Source organism: Phoxinus phoxinus (genome assembly GCF_949152265.1).
Source record: "Phoxinus phoxinus genome assembly, chromosome: 20".
NCBI classification, from domain to species: Eukaryota; Metazoa; Chordata; class Actinopteri; order Cypriniformes; family Leuciscidae; genus Phoxinus; species Phoxinus phoxinus.
The window spans coordinates 25421104-25443109 of NC_136895.1; the positions used below are offsets into that span (position 1 = coordinate 25421104).

At 35.7% G+C, this 22006-nt stretch overlaps 1 protein-coding gene across 1 annotated transcript; it reads left to right on the forward strand.

Moving 5' to 3' along the window:
* The first annotated feature begins 15647 nt into the window (after nucleotides 1-15647).
* Nucleotides 15648-21171, forward strand: LOC306988364 (uncharacterized protein). The gene is made up of 5 exons (XM_079593300.1): nucleotides 15648-15794; nucleotides 16002-16331; nucleotides 16836-17177; nucleotides 18351-18481; nucleotides 19751-21171. The coding sequence occupies exons 1-5, from the start codon at nucleotides 15743-15745 to the stop codon at nucleotides 19787-19789; spliced, it is 894 nt and encodes a 297-aa protein (XP_079449426.1). The 5' UTR covers nucleotides 15648-15742; the 3' UTR covers nucleotides 19790-21171.
* Nucleotides 21172-22006: the final 835 nt, after the last annotated feature.

Here is a 22006-nt window from a genome sequence, read left to right on the forward strand (position 1 = left end):
TAGTCTCAAAAGCTTTAGATTTATTTACTATTAATAACAACCATAATAATTATATAGATATACAGGGTTTCGGGGGCTAAATCCCTAAAAAAATGTTTTACTACATTTATACATTTGAAGATGAGCAGAGAGTATACTATAGATAAAAAAATGAGCTAGATAGCGAATACATAACAACCTTGAAATAAACATATTTAATATTATTACTATTACCATAACATGATTAAATGTTAATAAATGAAGTGTATCAGCAATCATAAATCAAAGAAGACATTTCTTATAAATATATGTTACCTAGGTGATGAGGATCAGTCGCTTTGTGTAGTTCCAGTAGCCTACAAAACAGCACGGGGGCGCGCCTGTGCTCATGATTTTCTGATGGTAAAAACATATGTTGTTATATTACTTATCAATATATTGTTAACATTTTACAAAAGTCAAACTCAAATGCAGTTACGGGGTTTTTGACCAGCGAATGTGTGCAAATGTGCATTTTGTCCGTCATTAAAACGGCGCCGGCGGCATCACATTACATTTTCATCAAAGGGTTACAAACTAGTTTGTTGTAGTAACTATATGGGCGCTGAGTTTTTCCTGTTATAAAATACATTTGGCCAAAATATTATTTTTTAAAAGATGAAACGCTACTGTATGCACAGGCTATTTAAGTGTAGGCTATGTATTGGCTAGGACTAGATCGGCAAATGCTAGACCTCTCTCTCAGGTCCCACATGTCTCAGTCAGACATCAAACAAATAAAATATAGACATAGTGTTTAGTAGCCTACTTATTCAAACAACAAGATCTTTGTTTACCCTTGCAAAACTTCGCCCAGCTGCTGTCTGCTGCGGAACTTCAGTTCATTCAGTTGCGATAGAGGGGGCGGAGTTATCAGACAGAGGGGGTGGAGTTATCAGATAGAGGGGTGGAGTTATCAGACAGATGGGGTGGAGTTATCAGATAGAGGGGCAGAGTTATCATATAGAGGGGCGGAGTTATCAGACAGAGGGGGCGGGGTTATCAGATAGAGGGGGCGGGTTATCAGATAGAGGGGCGGAGTTATCAGATAGAGGGGGCGGAGTTATCAGATAGAGGGGCAGAGTTATCAGGTTTACTGACAGTTTGAAGATCGAACAAGATTTACACAAGCTCTTTTTAAGAACTTTCATTGGCTAAATATTTGTAAAACAGACAGACAGACGTAAAGGGTGACCAATAGCATTGATTTATTGAAGAAGAAGAAAACACAGACACCAAAAAAAGGGCACTTCGGAGTGTAAGGGCAAAAAGGGCATGTGCTCCGATAGATAGATTATTTTTTTTAGTTGAGAGATGCCATGGTGGTTCGGAATGATTGGAATAACTTCGAAAATGAAGATACAGTTAAGTACAACATGTGCAGCACAAATCTGGCATATAAGCTTCATAACATTATAATGAAAACACGACTAAAAGAATGTCATGAATTCTTGCTCGCCAGTGTTTCAGCGCGACGAGCGCGTGGCGGAAAGAGCGTGTCTGCGGAGTCAAGCCTTCGTGACATGCACGGTCAAGTTCGCTTGAGCATTACAACATTTTGTGCCATTGAAAGTTGTAATATGTTTATTTTGTGTGCATATATCTGATTAATCTCAAATAGGATGCGTTTGGTTGAGTTAATGAACGATTCAGTATAGCGCTTCGTTGTACCGGTGATCAACTTTGTGCGCAGCTCAAACAGCAAAGCACATTTATAACTACAATTGGGACTGTCATATACATACCATTATAATGAGAACACTAATGTAATGTTGTGAATTCTCTGGGTTTAGTTGCCGTTTCAGCGCGTTGTTGTGGAAAGAGCGCGTCCAGAACAGGGATTACACTTTCTGACCAGCACAGTGCTCGCTTGTGCAGCATTTAGCAACGTCATTTTGTGCAAATATAAGTCGTAATATTAAGTTTATATAATATAAATATCTGTCAATATCTATTTAAAAACGATTGTATTGCTTGCGTTAAAGAACACCGTGTCCATGGCAACGCTCTGTTTTTTATGGCAACGGTGTGTTATACCAAAGTCCTTTTAGGCAAGTCGTGCCACTCGGCCGACATCTTGGCAACACTTCCGGGCAGCTATTTCGGACTAACAAGACCAGGCTCCTATCTAAATGAATGGGCAGAGTCAGAACTGCACTTTCACTGGTCACCAGGACATAAAAACTGCATGTATAGAAACTGCAGTAAAATATGATAAAAATCAGAAATAATAAAAAAGTTAAAAAAGAAAAATCGCACAAAATAAGGTTTAAAACGCCTTTTTCCTCACAGGTTATACTTTTACTACGCATGCGCAAGGGTTCACGACACCAACAGGCAAAACCTCAACTGTGCGCATGAGCCAGTGGAACCAGACGATAGGCTTAAATGTTTCCCGGCTTGACTGATAAAAGCAGATGATTGGCTTTCCAGCGGGAGGGGCGGGACATGTGCATACAACCGCCATCTTTGCCGTTACGGGTTATATAGTTGTATTGAGGATTGAGGAAGTGGTGTGATATAGAGAGCCTAAGTCCCTCCCCTTCAGGTTGACCACCATGGGACCTTATTTCGGAAAAATATTGTATGGTAGTCAATGGCGAGAGACAACAAATATTTTGATTTATGATTATTTGAATTGTGCCCTGAATTACACATATGATGTTTGTCAATTTAAAAGATACATTTTAAAGTCAAGAAAGTCGCAGTTTGATGTAAAACTGTTGAGGTAAAGACTGTGAAACTACATAATTACAAAGACTACAAACCCAAAAGGCGCACATGTGACGTCATACCTTTTCACTCAATGAATGAAGCTAACTTTACTGAAGCTAACGTCTGTCATGTTTTCTATAGTCTTACGTTATAATCGCAACGTTACGCTGTGATGCCTGAGTGTTTTGTACCAGATTGCACACACACGAGCAACGGTGGCGTATAGTGCGAGACAAGAGATCTAGTTAATTGAGCGATTTTCACATAAAACTGAATGTTACTCTTCTGTTTTATTACAAACTGCGACTTTCTTGACTTTCATAATTATCTTTTAAATTGACAAACATTATGTGTAATTCACAGTTCGGACTGAATAAAAAGATAAGTTGTCTCTCGCCATTGACTACCATACATATTTTTTCCGAAATAAGGTCCCATGAGCCGGAAGCGGAGGGGAGGGACTTAGGCTCTCTATAGTGAATTTTATGTTTGTTAATTTCTTCAAATATATTCTAGAATTGTTCAATGTTATTTTCTCGATGTTAATAATATTGTTTTTATTTGTGCTTTAGGTAAACAAAACAAGAGCGTTATGTGCAAGAATTAATTTAATTATTTTAATTTGGCATAGCATAGTTAGCTTAAACCTGCATTTGGGTAATTAACTCAATTTTAACTGAGTTATGCATGTCATTTGTTTTCATCAATCTTGTAAGTGACTTATTGTATAGGAAATACATTACACGATGGAGTGAACATTGTTGAGATGTGAACATGTAATTGATATCTCAGCCGCATTGTTGTCATCAATTGAATAGTGTTATTTACTGGTTCAAGGGAAATAATCAGTCTGAAAATGTGTTTCTGTTTGAAAATAACTTTAGATTTGAGTGTCAGTGTGCCAATTGTAAATGCCACATGCCCGTAGTGTGATGAGACATGCTTGAAGTTACTTATGTTAACAGTTAGTTATTACTGTGAAAGAAAAGTGAGATATGTATTGAATGTAATGTATTGAGGATCTGTGATACATGTATGCTTTTATCATTTGCACCAGTCAGTACCAATACAGTGTTAAAGAAGCAATCACTGAAGCGCTCTCTTTTATTTTATGGTTCTTTAACCTTTTCTACTTCTTCAGAGGTACTACAGTGGCATGTCTCTTATATAAATTGTCTCTGGTTATACTTAGCAGCGGACAGCGGTGTGTTATCAAGAAATAACAGACCGCATTCTACATTCGAATTTAACCAAGCCATGTAATAAGTCTATTTATGTACAAAATTCTGTTGTATGTGCATGTTATGCTTGTTGAATGTTGCTCCTGGTACAGCCTGTGAAAACAAATTTGAAGGAAAATAAAGAATGAATCTGAATGTTTCATTCTATTGAACTGTATATTTAAATATGTAACTTAATAAACAACTGTGCCTGCTTTAACCCTTGTGTTGCGGGTCAATTTGACCCATTTCGATTTTCTAGTTGTTGGAAATACTGGTTAACCTGTTTTTTTCTGATATTTTGTGACTTTTTCTCATTTATCATCATGAACATGCATGCAAAGTTTCAACATGCTGATGTGTTTTGACATATACATACAAAATTACTATTACGTTTGTGTCAATTTGACCCTCATAGGCAGCTATTCAAAAGAAACTGTACAGACACAAAATAAAAACATTTATGTATGGCAGGGCACTTCAACTCCAGTTTTAAAGTGCAAGTGTATCTAAAAGTGCTCTAACCCTAACCAAACACACTTGAAAAAGCTAAATCAGGGTGTTCAGAACACACTTTGCAAATTACAGATGAAAATCTTTGGTTGAGTCAGTGCAAGCAGGTGGATCCGGAGCCAGACCCAAAGAAAATGTGTAGGAGCCTAAATGCAGTTAACTGATAAATAATTTTAATTTATGCATTAATTTTAGTAATTTACATGATTCATTTATGTGGGGGAAATTGAAGGGAGTATTATTATATAGTATTTACAGGTTAATGCAGTTCATATTTGCAGTAATGCAAGTAGTTAATTGTGTAATTATCTAAAACGTGTGTGGATTATTTAGAGTGCATTTATAGTACATTGGTGATATTTGGGGATTGGAGGACTGTTATGAGTGAACAGTCAGGCAAGCAGAGAGTGGAGCCTCAAAGTTGTTTGACCTTTCTTTCTTCCCTTTTTTGTCGTTAATCATTTTTATTTTCTGTAATATTCCTATGCTGATGTTTTTGTTGCTATCAAGAGTAAACGGATAAATTTTTTCACGAGTGGTCCTGTGGATTTATTGATGTGGATTGAGACGAAGAGGGTGAACAAAGTGTCAAGCTTGGGCTTCATTCAGTGGAAACCTACATGGAGCAAAACCAGCACCGTGTGTGAAGTGCAAGAAATTCATATGCAGAAAACACACACTTGCTGTGTACTCATCATGTCAGAAGTAACTTTTTGACTTTATGAAATGAGTCTACAAAACAAAAGTTGAGCCAACTTAGGAAAAGTAAACATTATTTTCATTATACAGCTAAATGTAATTCTTCAGTTATGATGTTCTAAGCATAAAAAACTATACTGTTAATCAATAATAATCAAATTTTGTCAAAACAAAACTGTTTTAAAAAATGGTTAAATGTTTTCATAAATCATATGTTCATATTCAATTTTTTTGTAATGTTTGGCAAAGTTTGATATTAAAAGTTAGCAATTTGTAATTCTTTGTTTTTCATAGTGTGATTTTTGAGGAATTGTATTGAATCCAATTAGGGTCAATTTGACCCGCTCCATAAAGGGTGTACACAGAAATCGAACAGTGCACGAGGGTTAAATGCTTTGAGAATATTTCCTTTTACATGGATTATGTTGAAAGCTAAAGTGATTGTAACTTTCGTTATCTAAGCGTTCAAGTTAAATCATGTTTTCCTATCAGAAAGACTTTTACCTTTAAAATAAAGGTAATTTTTCTATTTAGGGGTAAATTAAATTAGAAATACGCGAGCAGTGATATACTGTTTTCAAACATCTGATGCCACTCACACTGCTGAGAGCGACGATTAGATAAATATGTAAATATGTGCTGCACGCTTTTCTCTCAATAACAAAATAAACAACAAAATTGAGAAAACAGCAAGCATTTTAATCAAGAGGAAAACATTTATTTGAGTTTCTGGACGCTGTGCTATTTGTGGACTAATACAGAGCAACAAAATATCAGACTTAACAACCTATAAAAAACCAGACGTGATCAAACAATGTCTTAGAAAGATCAAAAGCAAAATGATTCTGGCAGAAACCAAAGTATGTGAGTGAAGGCCCATATGAGCTCTAACATCAGATCCAGTATATACTGTACAGTATATCATAAATTTTTAGCGACATTTTCATACACATTCTCCTTCTTTCATTCCTGCAAGAAACAAAAACACAATCAGGAACCTGCTGATGCTAAGTGAAAAATAATTGCAGACCTATAAAAGTGTCTATAATGAATTTCTTTGCTAATAATAGCAAGGATATAGAGCAATGGTGCAAAACCCAATTCCTGGCGGGCCACAGCCTTGCAGAGTTTACTTCCAGCCCTGCTCAGAAATCTTAGAAAATCTGTCCAAATCAGGCCCGGGTCCACAGGGGGGCAAGGGTTGGCATGACCCACCAAATCAGGAGCTTGGCCCGCCCTGGCCCACGCCAAACAAGGACTGATTGAAAAATTGATGTGATGTTCAATTCAGCTCCAGATTTTGAGGGAGATCATGGGTTTCGACTGCTTGATATAAAAATTCTGCGTGTTATTTAGAAAGCAGTATTGTAAACATATTGTATTGTAGTGTAAAACAGTATTTCTTTCAAGAAGACTCGAAAGAAACTCAATTTGGTAACCGCGCGCTGTTTTCAGTGCACATACTCACAGGTCAGCGCTACTGAACTGAGATCTTTGTGTGTTATCGCGTGTAAAAGGATGCATATACACACACAATTACTTCAAAATCCAAGTAAATAATAATAACTGATGTAAAATAAAAATTCTTATGAATGTAAACAGTTGGGAGAATATCTGAAATGTGTCAGATCAATGCATTTGTCCTTAAAGTGACAGTAGCTCAATACACATGCTGCTGACCTTGACTGAATAACTTCTAATAAGGATTACAGGTGCTGTATGGAGTTTTTCTACTAAAAAGAATCCATTTTTTATTACCTGTGTGTAAAGGGGTTGTAATCTCACAATAAAATGATCCACTTGGCGGGTTTTGCTATTACCTCTGAAAGCAAGTATTTCCTATTTCTATGTGATGCTCCGGGTCGGATTTGCCGCGAAATCCAGTGACGTGACTGAGACCTGCATGTGTGCTCTCGAGCGTCTCGCCTCTCGCCTCATCTACTGACTTTACACTCAACAGCGACGACACTGCAACTTTAAGACATGGAGTCTGCTAATACTAGGAAACGACTAGCACAACACAGACTCCAACACAAACTCCACATAATAATAAAATACAAAAGAAAGCACGCGCACGAGCACTCGCTTGTAAACGTATTGCAATCTGAAACCTCACCGCTAGATGCCGCTGAAAACTCCATACAGCACCTTTAATATATTTAATTAATATAGTATTTTGTACCTGACTACTGTTAGATATATCTGATGTGATTTCATTCTGTTGTATTCTTTTGTGCTATTTTGTGTTATGTATTAGCTTATTTAGTGGGGCTAGTAAAAACTTTGGAAGGGAAGTAGGCCTGTAAACTCTTTAGCGTTGAGCTCTGTGTTCATGTAGAGTCCATTAAGACCTGCTGCTTTTGTTTTAAAATAAAGTTACAACATTTGTTACAGGGAAAACAATGAAATAATGTCAAAACCCACCAGGAATGTCACTTGGCCCACATTACACCTAAAATCTGGAGCTGGGCTTGGTTCACCATGGTCTATTTCTGTATATAACAGAGAGTATAAACTATATATATATATAGCCTATATTATATAAGATTATATAACTATAATTAATCAGGTGTGTTTAATTAGGCTGTGTCCCTACAGAACTGAGTTTTGCACCCCTGATAGAGTCAATCTGTATTTGCAGACGTTCTGACGCTGGTGCATCAGGCAGATAAATGTTTGCAGCCCCATACTTTGTGGTTTTGATATCGTAACAACCTAATAGATAATATGCTGAATTTTTTTTTAAATGTGCATCTCATTTTTGTTTAGAGTTTTAAAATGTACACTACCGCTAGTGAAAATCTTTATTATTCAAACACTGGGTGCTTTAGCGTTTTGATGACAAAATGTCATTGAAGTGTCAGAGTATATTCTTAGATAACAAAAGAAAACTTAATGTCACACAATCTCATAATGTCATGCTCACACGCTGATCTATTCTGATTATAATCAGCGTGTGAGCGTGAGGCACAATGGCACATAATGTAATAAGACAGTGAAGTACTCTGGTCTATTTAAAAAACAAGATGCTTTTTTTTTTAATTCTCTTTGTGAAATATAGCTCAACATCACATTAAAATCAAATTGTACGAATTCGAAACTTAAGCAGAGTTTTAAAAAAAATGTTTTAAGTGCCCTTTCAGATGATGCAATCGATGACCCCAACATAGTCAGACAGTTCAAGTGTAATGGACATTCTGGACTGGTTATACATTTTTATTTGTGTAAATGAATGTATGGGTCTGCAAAATAGAAATATTGTGTGTACCTTGAGTTGCAAACAATACACATGAGCCTATCTTATACTGAAAGTAATAATGACCAAGACGGATAACCCACGTCTGTTCACTGACCGTCTCATGCCTACAAGACTTCAATCTGACAGACTGCAACAGTCATAAATGATCTTACCGGTTTTTTGTGTTGTTGGATCACACAATGCTGAATCGGTTCTGTCTTCCTCCTCGGTCTGGACTGTATAAATATCACAGACATGCATTAACTGCTTGCTCTCCTGGCCCGTTTTTCTACCTTTCTTGGAGATGCAGCACATCACGATTATAGCAACAATCATCAGAAATGCAGCAGCAGAGATCAACAGTACCAGAGACACTGAGACTGGAGGAACTGAAGGAGAGGAAAAGAGAGACATTAATGCGAGTAAAAGACAGAGATCAGGTCAGTAAACACACACATATATGATCAGTGCTGTGGTACCTGCACATGTGTGGCAGAGTGTGTGGATGTCCAGATGTGTGGTCTGGTTGCTGATGGGATTGTTCAGCACACAGCTGTAGGTGTTTTTATCCTGATATTCCACCTCCAGAGGTAGAGAGAGACTGATGCTGAGATCACACACACTGATGCTGGACAATACACTGATTCCTGCGTACCAGGAGAGAGTCGCATCACACACACTCAACACTGATGAACACACCAGTGAACAATTTGATGAAGATGATGATGAATAGTCTCTACTTATGACAGGAACAGGCAGACGAGCTGGAAAATATATATGGATAATTCTAGACAACAATCTTATTTTTAGTGTAACATGTTGACGGTCAGTGTTTATGTCAACTTAAACTATAAAAATGATTAAATCATTTGATATGTAAATAGTTAACCTGAATAATCTGAAGCTCAATCTATTGAATCTGGGTGAACTATTAAAACTAGAATAAGTGGACACGGCAAATGAGCTTTTTACTCACCATAGACAGAAACACTGAATGTTTTTGTTGTCAGTATATTTCCACTTATCTTCACCTCATAAACTCCAGTATGTTCAGTTGTGGTGTGTGTGATGGTCAGAGATCCAGTTTGATCGTCCAGCTTCAGTCTGTCTCTGAATCTCCCATCAGGAACATCAGATGTGGAGACGTTTTGGTTCTTCTTTTTAATTTTAGCTATGAGAGACTCTTCCGCTCCAAATGTCCACAGTATATCATCATCTTCATGTATTTCAGTAACATCGGTGTTTAAAGTGACAGAATCTCCCTCCACCACTGACACTAACTTCACTTCATCAACACCAAACACACCTGATGAACAGACAGATTTCACACAGATTACGGCCTCTGATGGTTTACAAAGCCTGAAATCAGCTGACGTTTTTAAATGTGAATTAAAAAACAATCACAACAGCAGCAAAGACACAAAAGAAAATGAAAGGAGCAGATACATGAACAGACAGATGTGTGTGAACTAATAATTACATTTTTATGGTGTCTTTAAAAGATATCTGGCATAGAGCAAAATTAATGACACTATAAGTCAGTTACAACATATTGATATTTTTAACACTTTGTGTATGTGAACATATCACCACATAAAACATGTTTCTTACACATTTTTATTAACGAATTTGGTATTACTTTAGTTGTTTGTCGTGGTTATCATTTTTAGAGATGACTGGGGATATTTAAAAACATAAAAAATGGCAATTTAAATAACGAAGATTTGAAAGTAGCTCAATAGAGGATTCGCATTCTGAGCTTCAACTTATTGAAATTACTGTGGTAATGTACATTATTTTCAATGATTTAACATCTGTGAAGAATGCTAGTTATTAAGCCAAAAATATGTAAAACTTACCAGTCAGACGGCAGCAGCACAAACAGAACAAAACAAACCTGTGAAACATTTTCTTCAGTTGCTCAGTGAAACTCTTGATCTAGTTACACAATCCGCTGATAACCATCAATATATTAATCTTGCATGTATATGAATCCTCCCACGACAGCACTTGACCCTCAGTTCACACACATTACATACACTCACTGAAACTGTGTTATTATTTTATATATAACATATAGCCTACATGTTCTTCTGTCTCTTAAGACTTAAACTATTCTCAACATTGGAAAACATTCTTAATTTTATAATTTAACACTGACCATTTTTCAAACGTGTCCTTAAATACGTAAAATTAGATTGGATTATTAAATGAATCTTCCTAAATTTCATGTTTAGAGAGCAAATTATAAAGCTGATTTTAAAATATATTTTTAATATATTTTATTATCAATAAAATAGATACAACAATCTGCCATTTCACATTGCCGGTCTTATCAATGTGAGACGCAGCTCAACTGAGTCAAACTGAAACCTGCTGCTATCTGATTTCTGTAGAAACATGGTTTTATCTTTTGAGTGGACAACAATCGTGGCTATTCAGTGCATGCGTGTTTAGTGTGTAAGCAAAGAGTTTCTTCCTGCCCTGTTGTTTATGAAACTTATTGATACCCTCAAAGAACAGCTTTGCAGTTCCCATCATGCATCTTTGAGAACATCCACATGTTGACAGCAAAACAAAACACTAAATAATACACCAGAAAAAAAAGCAGTACATTTGTGGTTTGTATGTGAGTCCTCTGTGTCATCTTTTGAAAAGACATTGCATTTAAACCCTGATCTCAAGAGGCACGCTAGCAGCTGATGCTGGCTGTGGTCTTCAGCGTCCTTTTCAGCGTTGCCCTCCTCCCACGCCGGAGACACGGGTTCGAATCCCACCCGGAGCGGGTCTAATAGGATCGGTTACATTTGGTGCCGTGACCCGGGTGGGAGTGAGGTTTAGGGGGGTGAGTGTAACGGATGTAGGCTAATAAAAGTGTGTAAACCTCTCTCCCCTGATCTCAAGAGGCGTGCCAGCGACTGCGGTCCTTGTTATGCAACTTTTTTGAGAAGTCATATTTCTACAGCCCAGACATCATGATTAGAGATGCTCATTGCAGTGTGTGTAGTTACGACATCTACCAGCAGGTGCTAATGTGATAAAAAAATATTAAAGATGACTGTACTCTGAGCTCTGTCTGAAAGGCCATAGGTCAGACTCAAGTTCTCAATTACACTGAATATATAACTTTGTTTGACAGGCATGTATTAACTAATGATAGTAAATGTAAAGTTACGGATCTCTGTCTGTGAAAGCTTAATTCTAAATTTGAATTATTAAATCTTAATTTTAAATTCATCCAGAATGTAATTATCTTTCTTGCCGCTTCAATACATGCATCATGTCAGCAAGTCAGCTAAATGAATAAATGTAAATGTAAATCATGTGTTTGATGGTTATCTGAAATTCCCAATATGTTATGTCTTATTTTATATGCTCTCTTTGTATATCCCCCCCCCCCCCCCAAATATAACATAAATGTAATCAAACATTACATGATACGCAGTCTAAAGTTGAAATTTGTTTACCCTTCACTGTAAAAAAAAATCCCGTAAAAAAACGGTAAATCTCTGGCAGCAAAGTTTCCAGACGGATTCCGTTAAATTACAGCAAATAACCATTTCACAAAATTACAGACAAAAACCGTAAAAATACAGAATTGACTTTACGGTCAAAATTAATTAAATGACAGTATATTACTGTTGATAATGGTTTAATTAACCGTGGAAAAACGTATAAATTATGTCAAATAACATTAAAAAAACATTTAATTTTCAGGATAATCTGTAAATTTAGGGTTTTATAAAGTTATTTTATGATAATGCTGTCTTAATCTACAGTAATTTTCTTTTAATATATAGTTTTTCTGTGTAAAATAACTATGAAGTTATGTATAAAAATGCAATAAATACATAAATTAAAATACAAAGTTTGTATATTTAGTTTTCATTTTTATTTTTTCAATCCAATTTACAATCCAAAACTTTTTTGAATAACTAAATGTATAAGTACAGAATACCTGCACGTTTACACTATTAGTCATTAAACAAACACTGAACATCAAGATATGTGAATGATAGGAAATACAAGCTTAGTATATAATTTAGAACATGTATAAATATCCACATTAAAAGGCCAACTTCATACTCTAAGTCTAATAGAACAAATTGTATAAGTTTACAATTACATTTGATCCAAAGTGACTTACCAATTAAGAGAACAATAGGAGCAACAGGTGCAGTGACAAGTCCCAGTTTAGTCTAGCACAGTACACATAGCAAGTTTTTTTTTTTAAACAAACATAGTATTATTGGGTCAAGTGTTTACGAAAAAGATGGATCTTTAGCAGTTTCTGAGTTGTGCTGGTCATTCCACCAGCAGGAAACAGTCCAGGTAAAGGTCAGTGAAAGTGATTTTTGTCTCTTTGGGATGATGGCACCACACTGGCAAAACACAAGCTTCTGGAGGACACACAGATCTGAAGCATTGAGTTTAGGTCTTGCTGGAAGGCCTGCCAAGAGAGCATTACACTAGTCCAATCTGGATAGAGCAAGACAAGGAGTTGTGTAGCTCCGATAGGAAGAGCCGGATCTTTTTGATGTTGTATAAGGCAAATCAGCAGGATCACACAGCAATGATGGTTTGGCTGAAATCAGAAGCAGTTGGCAAGGTTGGGTTGAAGGTCATTCGTTCAGCAAGAGTTGTCCATCAGGTAGGCTGAGATGCAAGCAGCTCCCATCAGATCATCTGGCTGAAATGAAAGGTAGAGATATGTGTCATTAAGATAGTAGTGATAGGAAAAGCCATGTTTCTAAATGACAGAGCCTAGTTACAAAAAAAACAATAGAATAGATGGGTGAAATCTAACACTCGTGGTCTTACTCTAGCAAAACCAAAACCTTGTGAAGCCACAGTGGCCCCACAAGGATCAAATTAATATTCACATGGGAAAATATACAGTATAAAACAAATACTTTTACAAATACTTAAACAAATTACAATTTTTAAAGTTACTTCTTACCTTGTTTGCCATGATCAGCTGCTTTGCAGATGACCTGAAATCATAAAAAAAAATATTATTTTTTTAAAACTCAGTATTACATGTAATAATAGGTTCTAATGGGACAATGCAAAACCTCAACTGACTATGATCTGGAAGCTGAGCAGGAAAGGCTAACAGTTATGTTTTGAGCATGTGGTTTTAGCTACATTTATAGAAAGTAAATTGTAACTTTATATGATTTACTGTGACTTAGCAGCATCAGTTACAAATCGTAAATAAGTTCATTTCTTTATCAGAACACAAACATGCTATATATTTTATTTTTTAAGCATCATTATACACATATGCATTAACGTTATATAGCTAACGTTATGTGTTGGCAAGCAGATGCTGCCAGAATTGCAATTCATCATGTTGTGCTCATATTCTAGTCTCATGTGCTGTTAGTTTGAGTTACTGAATTCGATTTATTAACGGTCTCGGTAGAGTTAACGTTACTCACCATTACGAAAGTTGACCACGTGGTTTAACGTTACAAAGAAAATAAATATGGTAGGCCTATTTGTAGTACAACTGTGGTTATTAAAATGGCAATAAATAAACCAAAAACAATTTTACTATAATAAAGCAAGGATATTTTTAAGAGAAGAGTTTTCAGCTTCCAGACAGTATTTTAAAATGCACGCCGTTTAAGATATTGATTTACTGACTCATCATTATAACGAAGATTTTATACAATTGAACGGACTTTGATATGAATAACAAGTCTAACGTAAGTTTGTTTTAGGTATTTTGAGATATGGGTTCAACTGATCTTTCTTAAAACAGATGTGGAAAATTGAAAGACTCATGCTGCATTTTCAGTGTTTTGCCGTCCTCGACGCCAGTTATGACATCATTTAAGAATGCTAATGTTAGCTTGTAAACAAACTGTCAACTGAAAAATGTAATATCAAATATACTGTAGTCCAAATGTAACTTAGTATGATGAGACTCTTACCTCAGTGATCGGTTGGCATGATGTCCGGTGTGACGAACCAGGCTCAATGAAAAAGGCGCGTTATATCCGAACAGACTGAATGACAACCGGACTATAACTCGTGTTCAGCGCTCCTGCTCACGGCTGCTCTTGACGAAAACGATTGCTTTGAACCCTGTTGATCTCACAATCCACTTCAGAGTAACGTTAGCTGCTAGACTGAATTCAAATCTCCCGCTTCGCTTGCCCTTGATACACAGATCCAAACTTGACGACAGATCAGACCAGCTTAACCGTTGTGGGCGGGACTAAGCAACGGAAAAGTGGCGGGTAATTTGAATCTGCGCCGTCGCGCGCGCGCGCACACGTACACAATGCCATGCAATGTGCACAGATTTTTTAAAAAATATTTATAAAATACATAAAATATACATGATATTAGGGGGAGAATTATACAAATGATGAATCAAAATGAGCAAGACAATTAAAAGACTATAAGTAATCTGCCTACTGTAGGCTATAGGCCTGTAAATACTATTTAACTTAAAACTCACTTTAACCCCCACATACTTAATGATCTTCAAGGAAAACATGTTGAATGATTGCTTATTTCTGCAGCTACACCTTCTATTCTTTGTTTTCTAATTTCACAGAAATAATCTGTAAAATATTACTTAATATTTTATGTAAAATTACACATAACTCTGTAAAAATACAGAAAATTTCTTTAAAAAATACAGAAAATTGATGTAAAACCAAAATACAAGCAATTGCCTGTAAATTTAATAGTGGACCTTTAAATTACAGCAAATATCTGTAAAATAACAGACATTCACTGTATAATGACAAAACGGTAAAATTATGTAAAAAAACGGTAAAAAATACAGACAATTACCTGTAAAATTAAGATTTTTTTTTACAGTGTTGTATTAATTTAATAATCAATGACAGATGAACATACCACAATATTTTAGTCGCTGCACTACACGTGCAGCTATCTTAATGTGGACATTGCATATACTTTTTATTTTATTTTTTCATACAGTTAGTTCAAATAACCTAACCCTTAAACTTATGACACATTTAGTTGAAGGAATTATTGCAGATTTTATTTTGTTTAAAAAAAACTTAGTCTTTTTATTAAAATAATATAATGTAGTGTTCAAAGCTCTTTACCAGACAGTAGGCTAGTCTAATTTGTACTAATTCAATAAAATGATTCGATGTTTTACAAACAGAACACGATGGAAAGCCTAGCCTGCGTGTTAGAAAACGCCACGCCCCCTTTTCCTCGTCATCGCGCGGTCCTTAAGGTAGTTCGAAGTGTTTACTTTCACTTTAAACAACTCCGTGTCCATTAAAGCAGAAGAACAGACTGTATATGGATCGGAATTTGCGATCATTTTTCCGTGTTGAAAATGAAACTTTTCATTCATTTGTTCTTAATGATCTTGTTTTTTCTCGACCGTGGTAAGTGATTTGTTATACTAATTCCGGGTCACCGATTAAATTGATTTATGGTCAATATTCGTAATGAGATGTGAAAAAAAAAAACTCGGTTGTATGATTGAACAAATGTAGCTATGTAGGCATATAGGGAAAGTGGGGCATTGTTGAAATCACAACACTTGTAGGCTATATGTTTTTGTTTGACTTATTTAATTGTTTCTTCTCCAGGTGTTTTCGGTGTCGGATCAGACAGTGTGTCAGTGATGGAGGAAAATTCAATCACTTTATACACTGGTGTTAAAACAAACCAACAAGAAGATATTAAATGGTATTTTAATGACATCCGCATCGCTCATATCAGTGGAGATCTCAATAAGATCTGTACAGATGTTCAGTGTAATGAAGGTACTGAGAGATTCAGAGACAGACTGAAGCTGGATCATCAGACTGGATCTCTGACCATCACACACACCAGAAACACACACTCTGGAGTTTATAAACTACTGATCATCGGCAGCAGCAGGAACAGTGAAAAGATCTTCAATGTTACTGTTTATGGTGAGTCATTAATGTTTATTATTTTAGTTTACATAAACTAAACTGTAGTGCTCAAATAACATTGTTAATATGTTTATGTATTTATTTTTACAATGATATTAAGATTATTACGTTATTTTCTTTACCTGCATATTCATTCACATATAGTATACAGTTGATCTCTTCACAAACTTGCAATTTAATGGCAGTTTATATAATTAAACAGTTCGTTTTGATTTCAAACTAAATCATTTCCAATTGCAAGCTAGTTTTAAGAGTATTTTAGCAAGGAAGTTGCAGTTGAGCTCCGGTTACACCGTCTAATCACGCCATCTCTGATCTGCTGATTATTATCTGTTTAAATAAGAATAAAAATATGGAAAATATGGAAAAGTACAAACCATGCATAAATGGTTATTTTAAGATCAATAGTTAAGAAGGGGCTTGTGCAATCGCATTTATGTGCAGTTCTTTTGTTTGTTTTCCCCAAAAAGATCCTCCAGCATTTGTTGGTTTGTGTTTCAGGTTTTTCTGCTTCTGAACTATATGAAGTGAATAAACAGGAGGGAGAATCTCTTACTTTAAATCCTAGTGAAATAAGGAAACCAAGTGATGTGATGACGTGGTATTTTAATGATATTCTCATCGCTGAAATCACTGGAGATCCAAATAAAACCTGTACAGATGTTCAGTGTGAAGATAGTGATGAGAGATTTAAAGACAGACTGAAGCTGGATCATCAGACTGGATCTCTGACCATCACACACATCACAAACACAGACTCTGGAGTTTATAAACTACAGATCATCATCATCAACAGCAGCTTCAGCGTCACTGGAGTGAAGAGATTCAGTGTTTCTGTCATTGGTGAGTGTATACCAGTAATACAGTTGCCAATGCATTTCCATTGAGGAATTAAAGGGGTGGTAAAATGCCATTTTCACAAGATGTAAAATAAATCTCCGATGTCCCCAGAGTGTGTGTGTGAAGTTTTAGCACAAAATACCCCACATATATTTTTATATAGCATGTTAAAGTTGTCACTTTTTGAGGATTTGCAAAATGCACCGTTTTGTGCCTGGCCCTTTAAATGCAAATGAGCTGCTGCAGAGGGCGGGGTTTCAAGAGCTCACGTGTGTGTTAGCAGCTGCAGCATGCAGACACACTAAAATGACAGAAACTGTTCTGCCTTTAATATTAAAACGGAGTCAGACAAAGATGGAGAGACTCAAGAAGAAGTGACAACATGTAGAAGCATCAGGACGTCTCTGAATGGTTAGTTAATAAATGTGTTGCTGATGTGGAGTTAACTTCAATTAGCATATTCTGATATGATAATCTATAAATCGCTCGTATAGGAACTGCTGTGAGATGCACACAGAGTGACTTTCTATTGCATGTGAAAAGATGGATGCTAAAGTTTGAGCTGACTCACAAATGTACTCGACTACAACAACTCTTCCTCTTCTCAACATGGACTGTGTTCCCGGGGGCGGGGCTTATGTACATTTTAGGGTTGGTGATGTCACTAACCCGGGAGGAATGTTGTGTAGTCTCTACCAGCCGTTTGTTGTAGTCCTTTTCTTTCAAAGTTAATATCTTCCTTTGATTTGAACTTTGAGCGTTGTAACTTTGCAGATGTTGTTTATGATCAAACAGCAACATTACACACTAACTAAAGTTAGAAAAGTGAAATTATACTTGACCACCCCTTTAAAAAACAGTTCAGTATTTTTAAATCAACCCAATAAATGTTGGGCAGTGGACTGTAAAAAAAAAAAAGCAAGCTTTGACCTAATTTGGACACGTTGACTAATGTTAACATGAAACGAATACATCATATTCATTTTCCTGTGAACAGTGTTAACAGTTAACATGCTGTTGCTAAAAACAACATATGATGGAATTAATTTGTTAAATCAATATCATACAACTGAAAATAAATGTAAAAAGGTGTATCAGTCATACATATTGGTAAGTACTGGATGGATTATCAGTCGTTCTCTCGTAATAATGACTGTTTCTCTGTATCTGTTCCAGAGTCAGGTTTGTCTTCAGGAGCTGTAGCAGGAATAGTTGTTGTTGGTGTTCTGCTGGTTTCTGTGGTTGCTGGTGTGATTTACTATCGTCACCACAAGAGCCACAATGATCATGCACCAGTACCAAAGAGTGTAAGTATTACATATCAGCTGATTTAACAAGATCAAATCACTGTGCAAAAATCCTTTAAAAGAACACTGATATGAATAAATGTTATATTATTGATAATTACAATTCTTTTTTTAAACGTAGGGTTGGTAAAGTTATGTTCTGTTATTTTATTATCAATTTATTTTATTGATATTGGTTTAACGTTGATTACTCTCTATGTGTATTTAAGCCCTCAGTTCTTTCAGTTCGTCAATGTTTTACCTGAGCTCCTTTCACACCGAGATTCCTGAAAATACACTGATAATTTGTCCTGGTATCGTTTGTTTTTGGTTCATTCACACTGCCAGTGATTTTCTGGAATCTGTGCATGCGTTCACACACATCCTGCAAAGACATCAGGATGTGCCGTGATTGCCAGATTTTTTCATCCTTCCTTAATTCCTTGACGAACAAAATATTTTTCTTACAAATTAATGTGCAACGTGAACGTTGATCTGCATTTAAAACCCCCGGGGGACGTCCTGGGACTGATCCGAGCAATGTTACATGGCATTCTGGGATTGACCCTGGGATCAATCTTGGGACGTGTTTGTGTTCACACAGAATGCATTCTCTGGGAATTCTATGGCAGTTTTCCGGAATCAGCGCTGTGTGAAAGGGGCTTTGGCTTGTTGAATGCGTAATTACACAGTTCCTTGAATATAGCAATAAAGACTTATTCTAGTAATTCTTCAGCATCGTGCGATTTGTGCAACCAAGGGTGTAACATAAATGTACATTGTTAATAGTTATTTTTTGTCCTTTATTTTATCCTATGTTATAACAGTATTAACACTACAGAAACATGTTTACAGGCGAGGCAGTGTCGAAACAATCAAAAACAATAATAACTCCCTAATAAACTACATAACAATTAATAGAAAAACAATGCAACTTCTTTCAGAGAACAAGTTTCTTATTAGAAAACAGCAATACAAGGGTTTAAGAATTTCAGATGCGATATTGTCAAGTCAAGTCATCTTCATTTATATAGCGCTTTTAACAATGAAGATTGTTTCAAACAGAAATAAACGTATAATTTAAGGTAACAGATTGTTTTAGCTTTATAGCGGTTCTTGAATAATGTTATTTTCCAGCTAAAAATCATTTGAAATCATAATACTTCACTTTTTTATTACTGTATTTAGTCAAATAAAACCTCTGTACAAACAACTGGAAAAAACACAATTCCAATTTTATTAATCCTCTGCATTTCTTTTAAACTTTTGAGAATCTGTGTTTTCTTGCAGGAGACTGTTGAACAAAATGGGGATGGGGGTTCAAATTAGGATCAGATTGAGGACAAGACCGACGGTAAAACAATCCTTTAAATGGACACTAAAGAGATTTAGAAAAAGATGGAGAGAGGAGGATCAGACGAAACTCTCATCGATTCCAGTGGTCGGTGCCAATACCAGTCAGATTTCTTATCTTTTTTTTTGTGATGTAAATGATAAACTGACTGTGTTTTTTTTCAAATACCTCAAGACTGGCATTATGACCAATATTTTCCTCCTCAACACATGGACAGTGTGCACTGCTGATACTGCAGGTGTTTTTACTTGTGTTGTTGCTGTTACTGGAAAAGTATCCTTGTGTTATAAAATATTTTAGTTTAACCATTAACACTAACCCTTACTCATTCACCTTCATCAGAAAACATTGGTCGACCAACTATGAAAAGCACAGGTTTTTATATGTCCAGCAGCTGCTCTACCAAACCTGAATTAATTGATTTATTGATTTATAAGTTGGTGAAACACTGAGTGTATTTATGATATCCACTGCCCGTACCTGGTGCATATACGACACAGGCTGCTGTGTTAAACTTTGTTACTCTGGCGTTAAACCTGAGAAATACTCGATGTGATGTTTGTCAGGAGGAGCGTTATCAAAATGTATACACAAATGTGTGTGTACTTGATAAAACAATGCAATTAAATTATAGTAAGTCTTCATACATCTAGTACATATATTTTTATCTTCACCGTTGAAATGTGCAAAAATAAGTTTCTTACCTGAAGTTGTGAACAAACATCTGTGACGTTTTATGAGGTGCGGATTCATTTGATCTGTTGGCATGTTTAGATGAAGACCTGTCGTGGAATTTGTCTGTTTTTCATCTCGTGTCTCTTTTTTATTAATGAAGTGTGTTCAGCTGTGTTGTTTTAAACTTATGGCATTATTGTATTTTGCTGCTGTGTTTGAGTGATAGAATATGATCACTGTTTGATAAAGACGATTGCCTTCACTTTAATACTCTGTTTGTCTAGTTTAGCCTTCAGCTCCAGTTTTTCTTGGTTCTTTCTTTTGACGGCATTCTTGTTCTCTTGTTCCTATTTTTGGATTTGTCTTTCATCTCGTGCTAATCAATATCCCTCAATAGATGTGTCTCATGATGTTTATTACATGGTCAATATTTGAAGAAAAGTCAATTAAAGCTAATATTATGCTCAAATATATTTTTTATCCAAACATCAACAAGAACTGGACATGAATGTTGATGTTTAAAAAACACTAAGTTTTTTTTTTTTAAGAAACTGTTTTAGTAAGACAAATATTGTTTGCACTCTGTGAATATTTCCTGGATACTGAAACAAGGAAAGGAACTTGAAAAATCTTTGAATGTTCATGATACATATTATTAACATGATTCATTCATGAAGGCTGGAATCTGTGTGTCTCTAAAAATGTGTGTGTGTGTGTGTGTGTGTGTGTGTGTTACCAGAAATAACTAAGCTATTGAATCATTGAGTTATAAATTATTTTAACACTGATGCACTAAACTTTTACCAACAGTTATTAGTGATTGTTACTTCAGTAAAACTGGGATCAGACAACACTCAGAATAGAAATTAGAATATTTCTGAGAAACTTTACACTGTTTGAAATATATTCCACAGTAAATTATGATTTCATAGTAGGAACAATAACTGTAGTATCTGTGGGAAATGCTTAGCATTGCCATTTGGTTTTCACAATGAATGCATAGTTTTCTTTAACAGGTTATGATCACACTGAATAACTTGCTTGAAACACATACCGACAGCTCACACACACACTTCCAGTAATACCACATACTCATGCAACCGGTTCACCCAACAGATCAAAACACATTTTTGGTACAGATGTAAATGCACTGTCTGAATTAGTTTTGAGGCTTTAAAAGTCAAAATGCTAAACTGATCCATACAATACCAATAATTGGTAAAAGTCTTTTTAAAAGTCAGCTGGATCTGCTACTTTTTAAGATTAGAGTTTATGTATTCATCTCATGCTGACAGGCACATAATGAAAAAGAAAATGTGTCAAATTCTTCCTGATTGATTGAGAGACAGAGTGTTTGATAACATCCTCATACTGATGAGATAACTTGGGTTCTCAGTGGTTTCACTTCTGGTCCCACATTTTTCAAGTAATGTCAAATATGCAAAAAAACAAAACTACTTTATTTGACAATTTCTTCTTCATGTCAGTCTGACGCAGATACTGAATCGACTGCACCA

What these genes read in the sequence shown, in the direction of transcription:
- LOC306988364 (XM_079593300.1), top strand. Translation starts at nt 15,743, where the DNA reads ATGAAACTTTTCATTCATTTGTTCTTAATGATCTTGTTTTTTCTCGAC. An exon ending in CTTCAATGTTACTGTTTATG is followed by an intron (nt 16,332 to 16,835) that starts GTGAGTCATTAA and finishes TTTGTGTTTCAG; the next exon opens with GTTTTTCTGCTTCTGAACTA. An exon ending in ATTCAGTGTTTCTGTCATTG is followed by an intron (nt 17,178 to 18,350) that starts GTGAGTGTATAC and finishes TATCTGTTCCAG; the next exon opens with AGTCAGGTTTGTCTTCAGGA.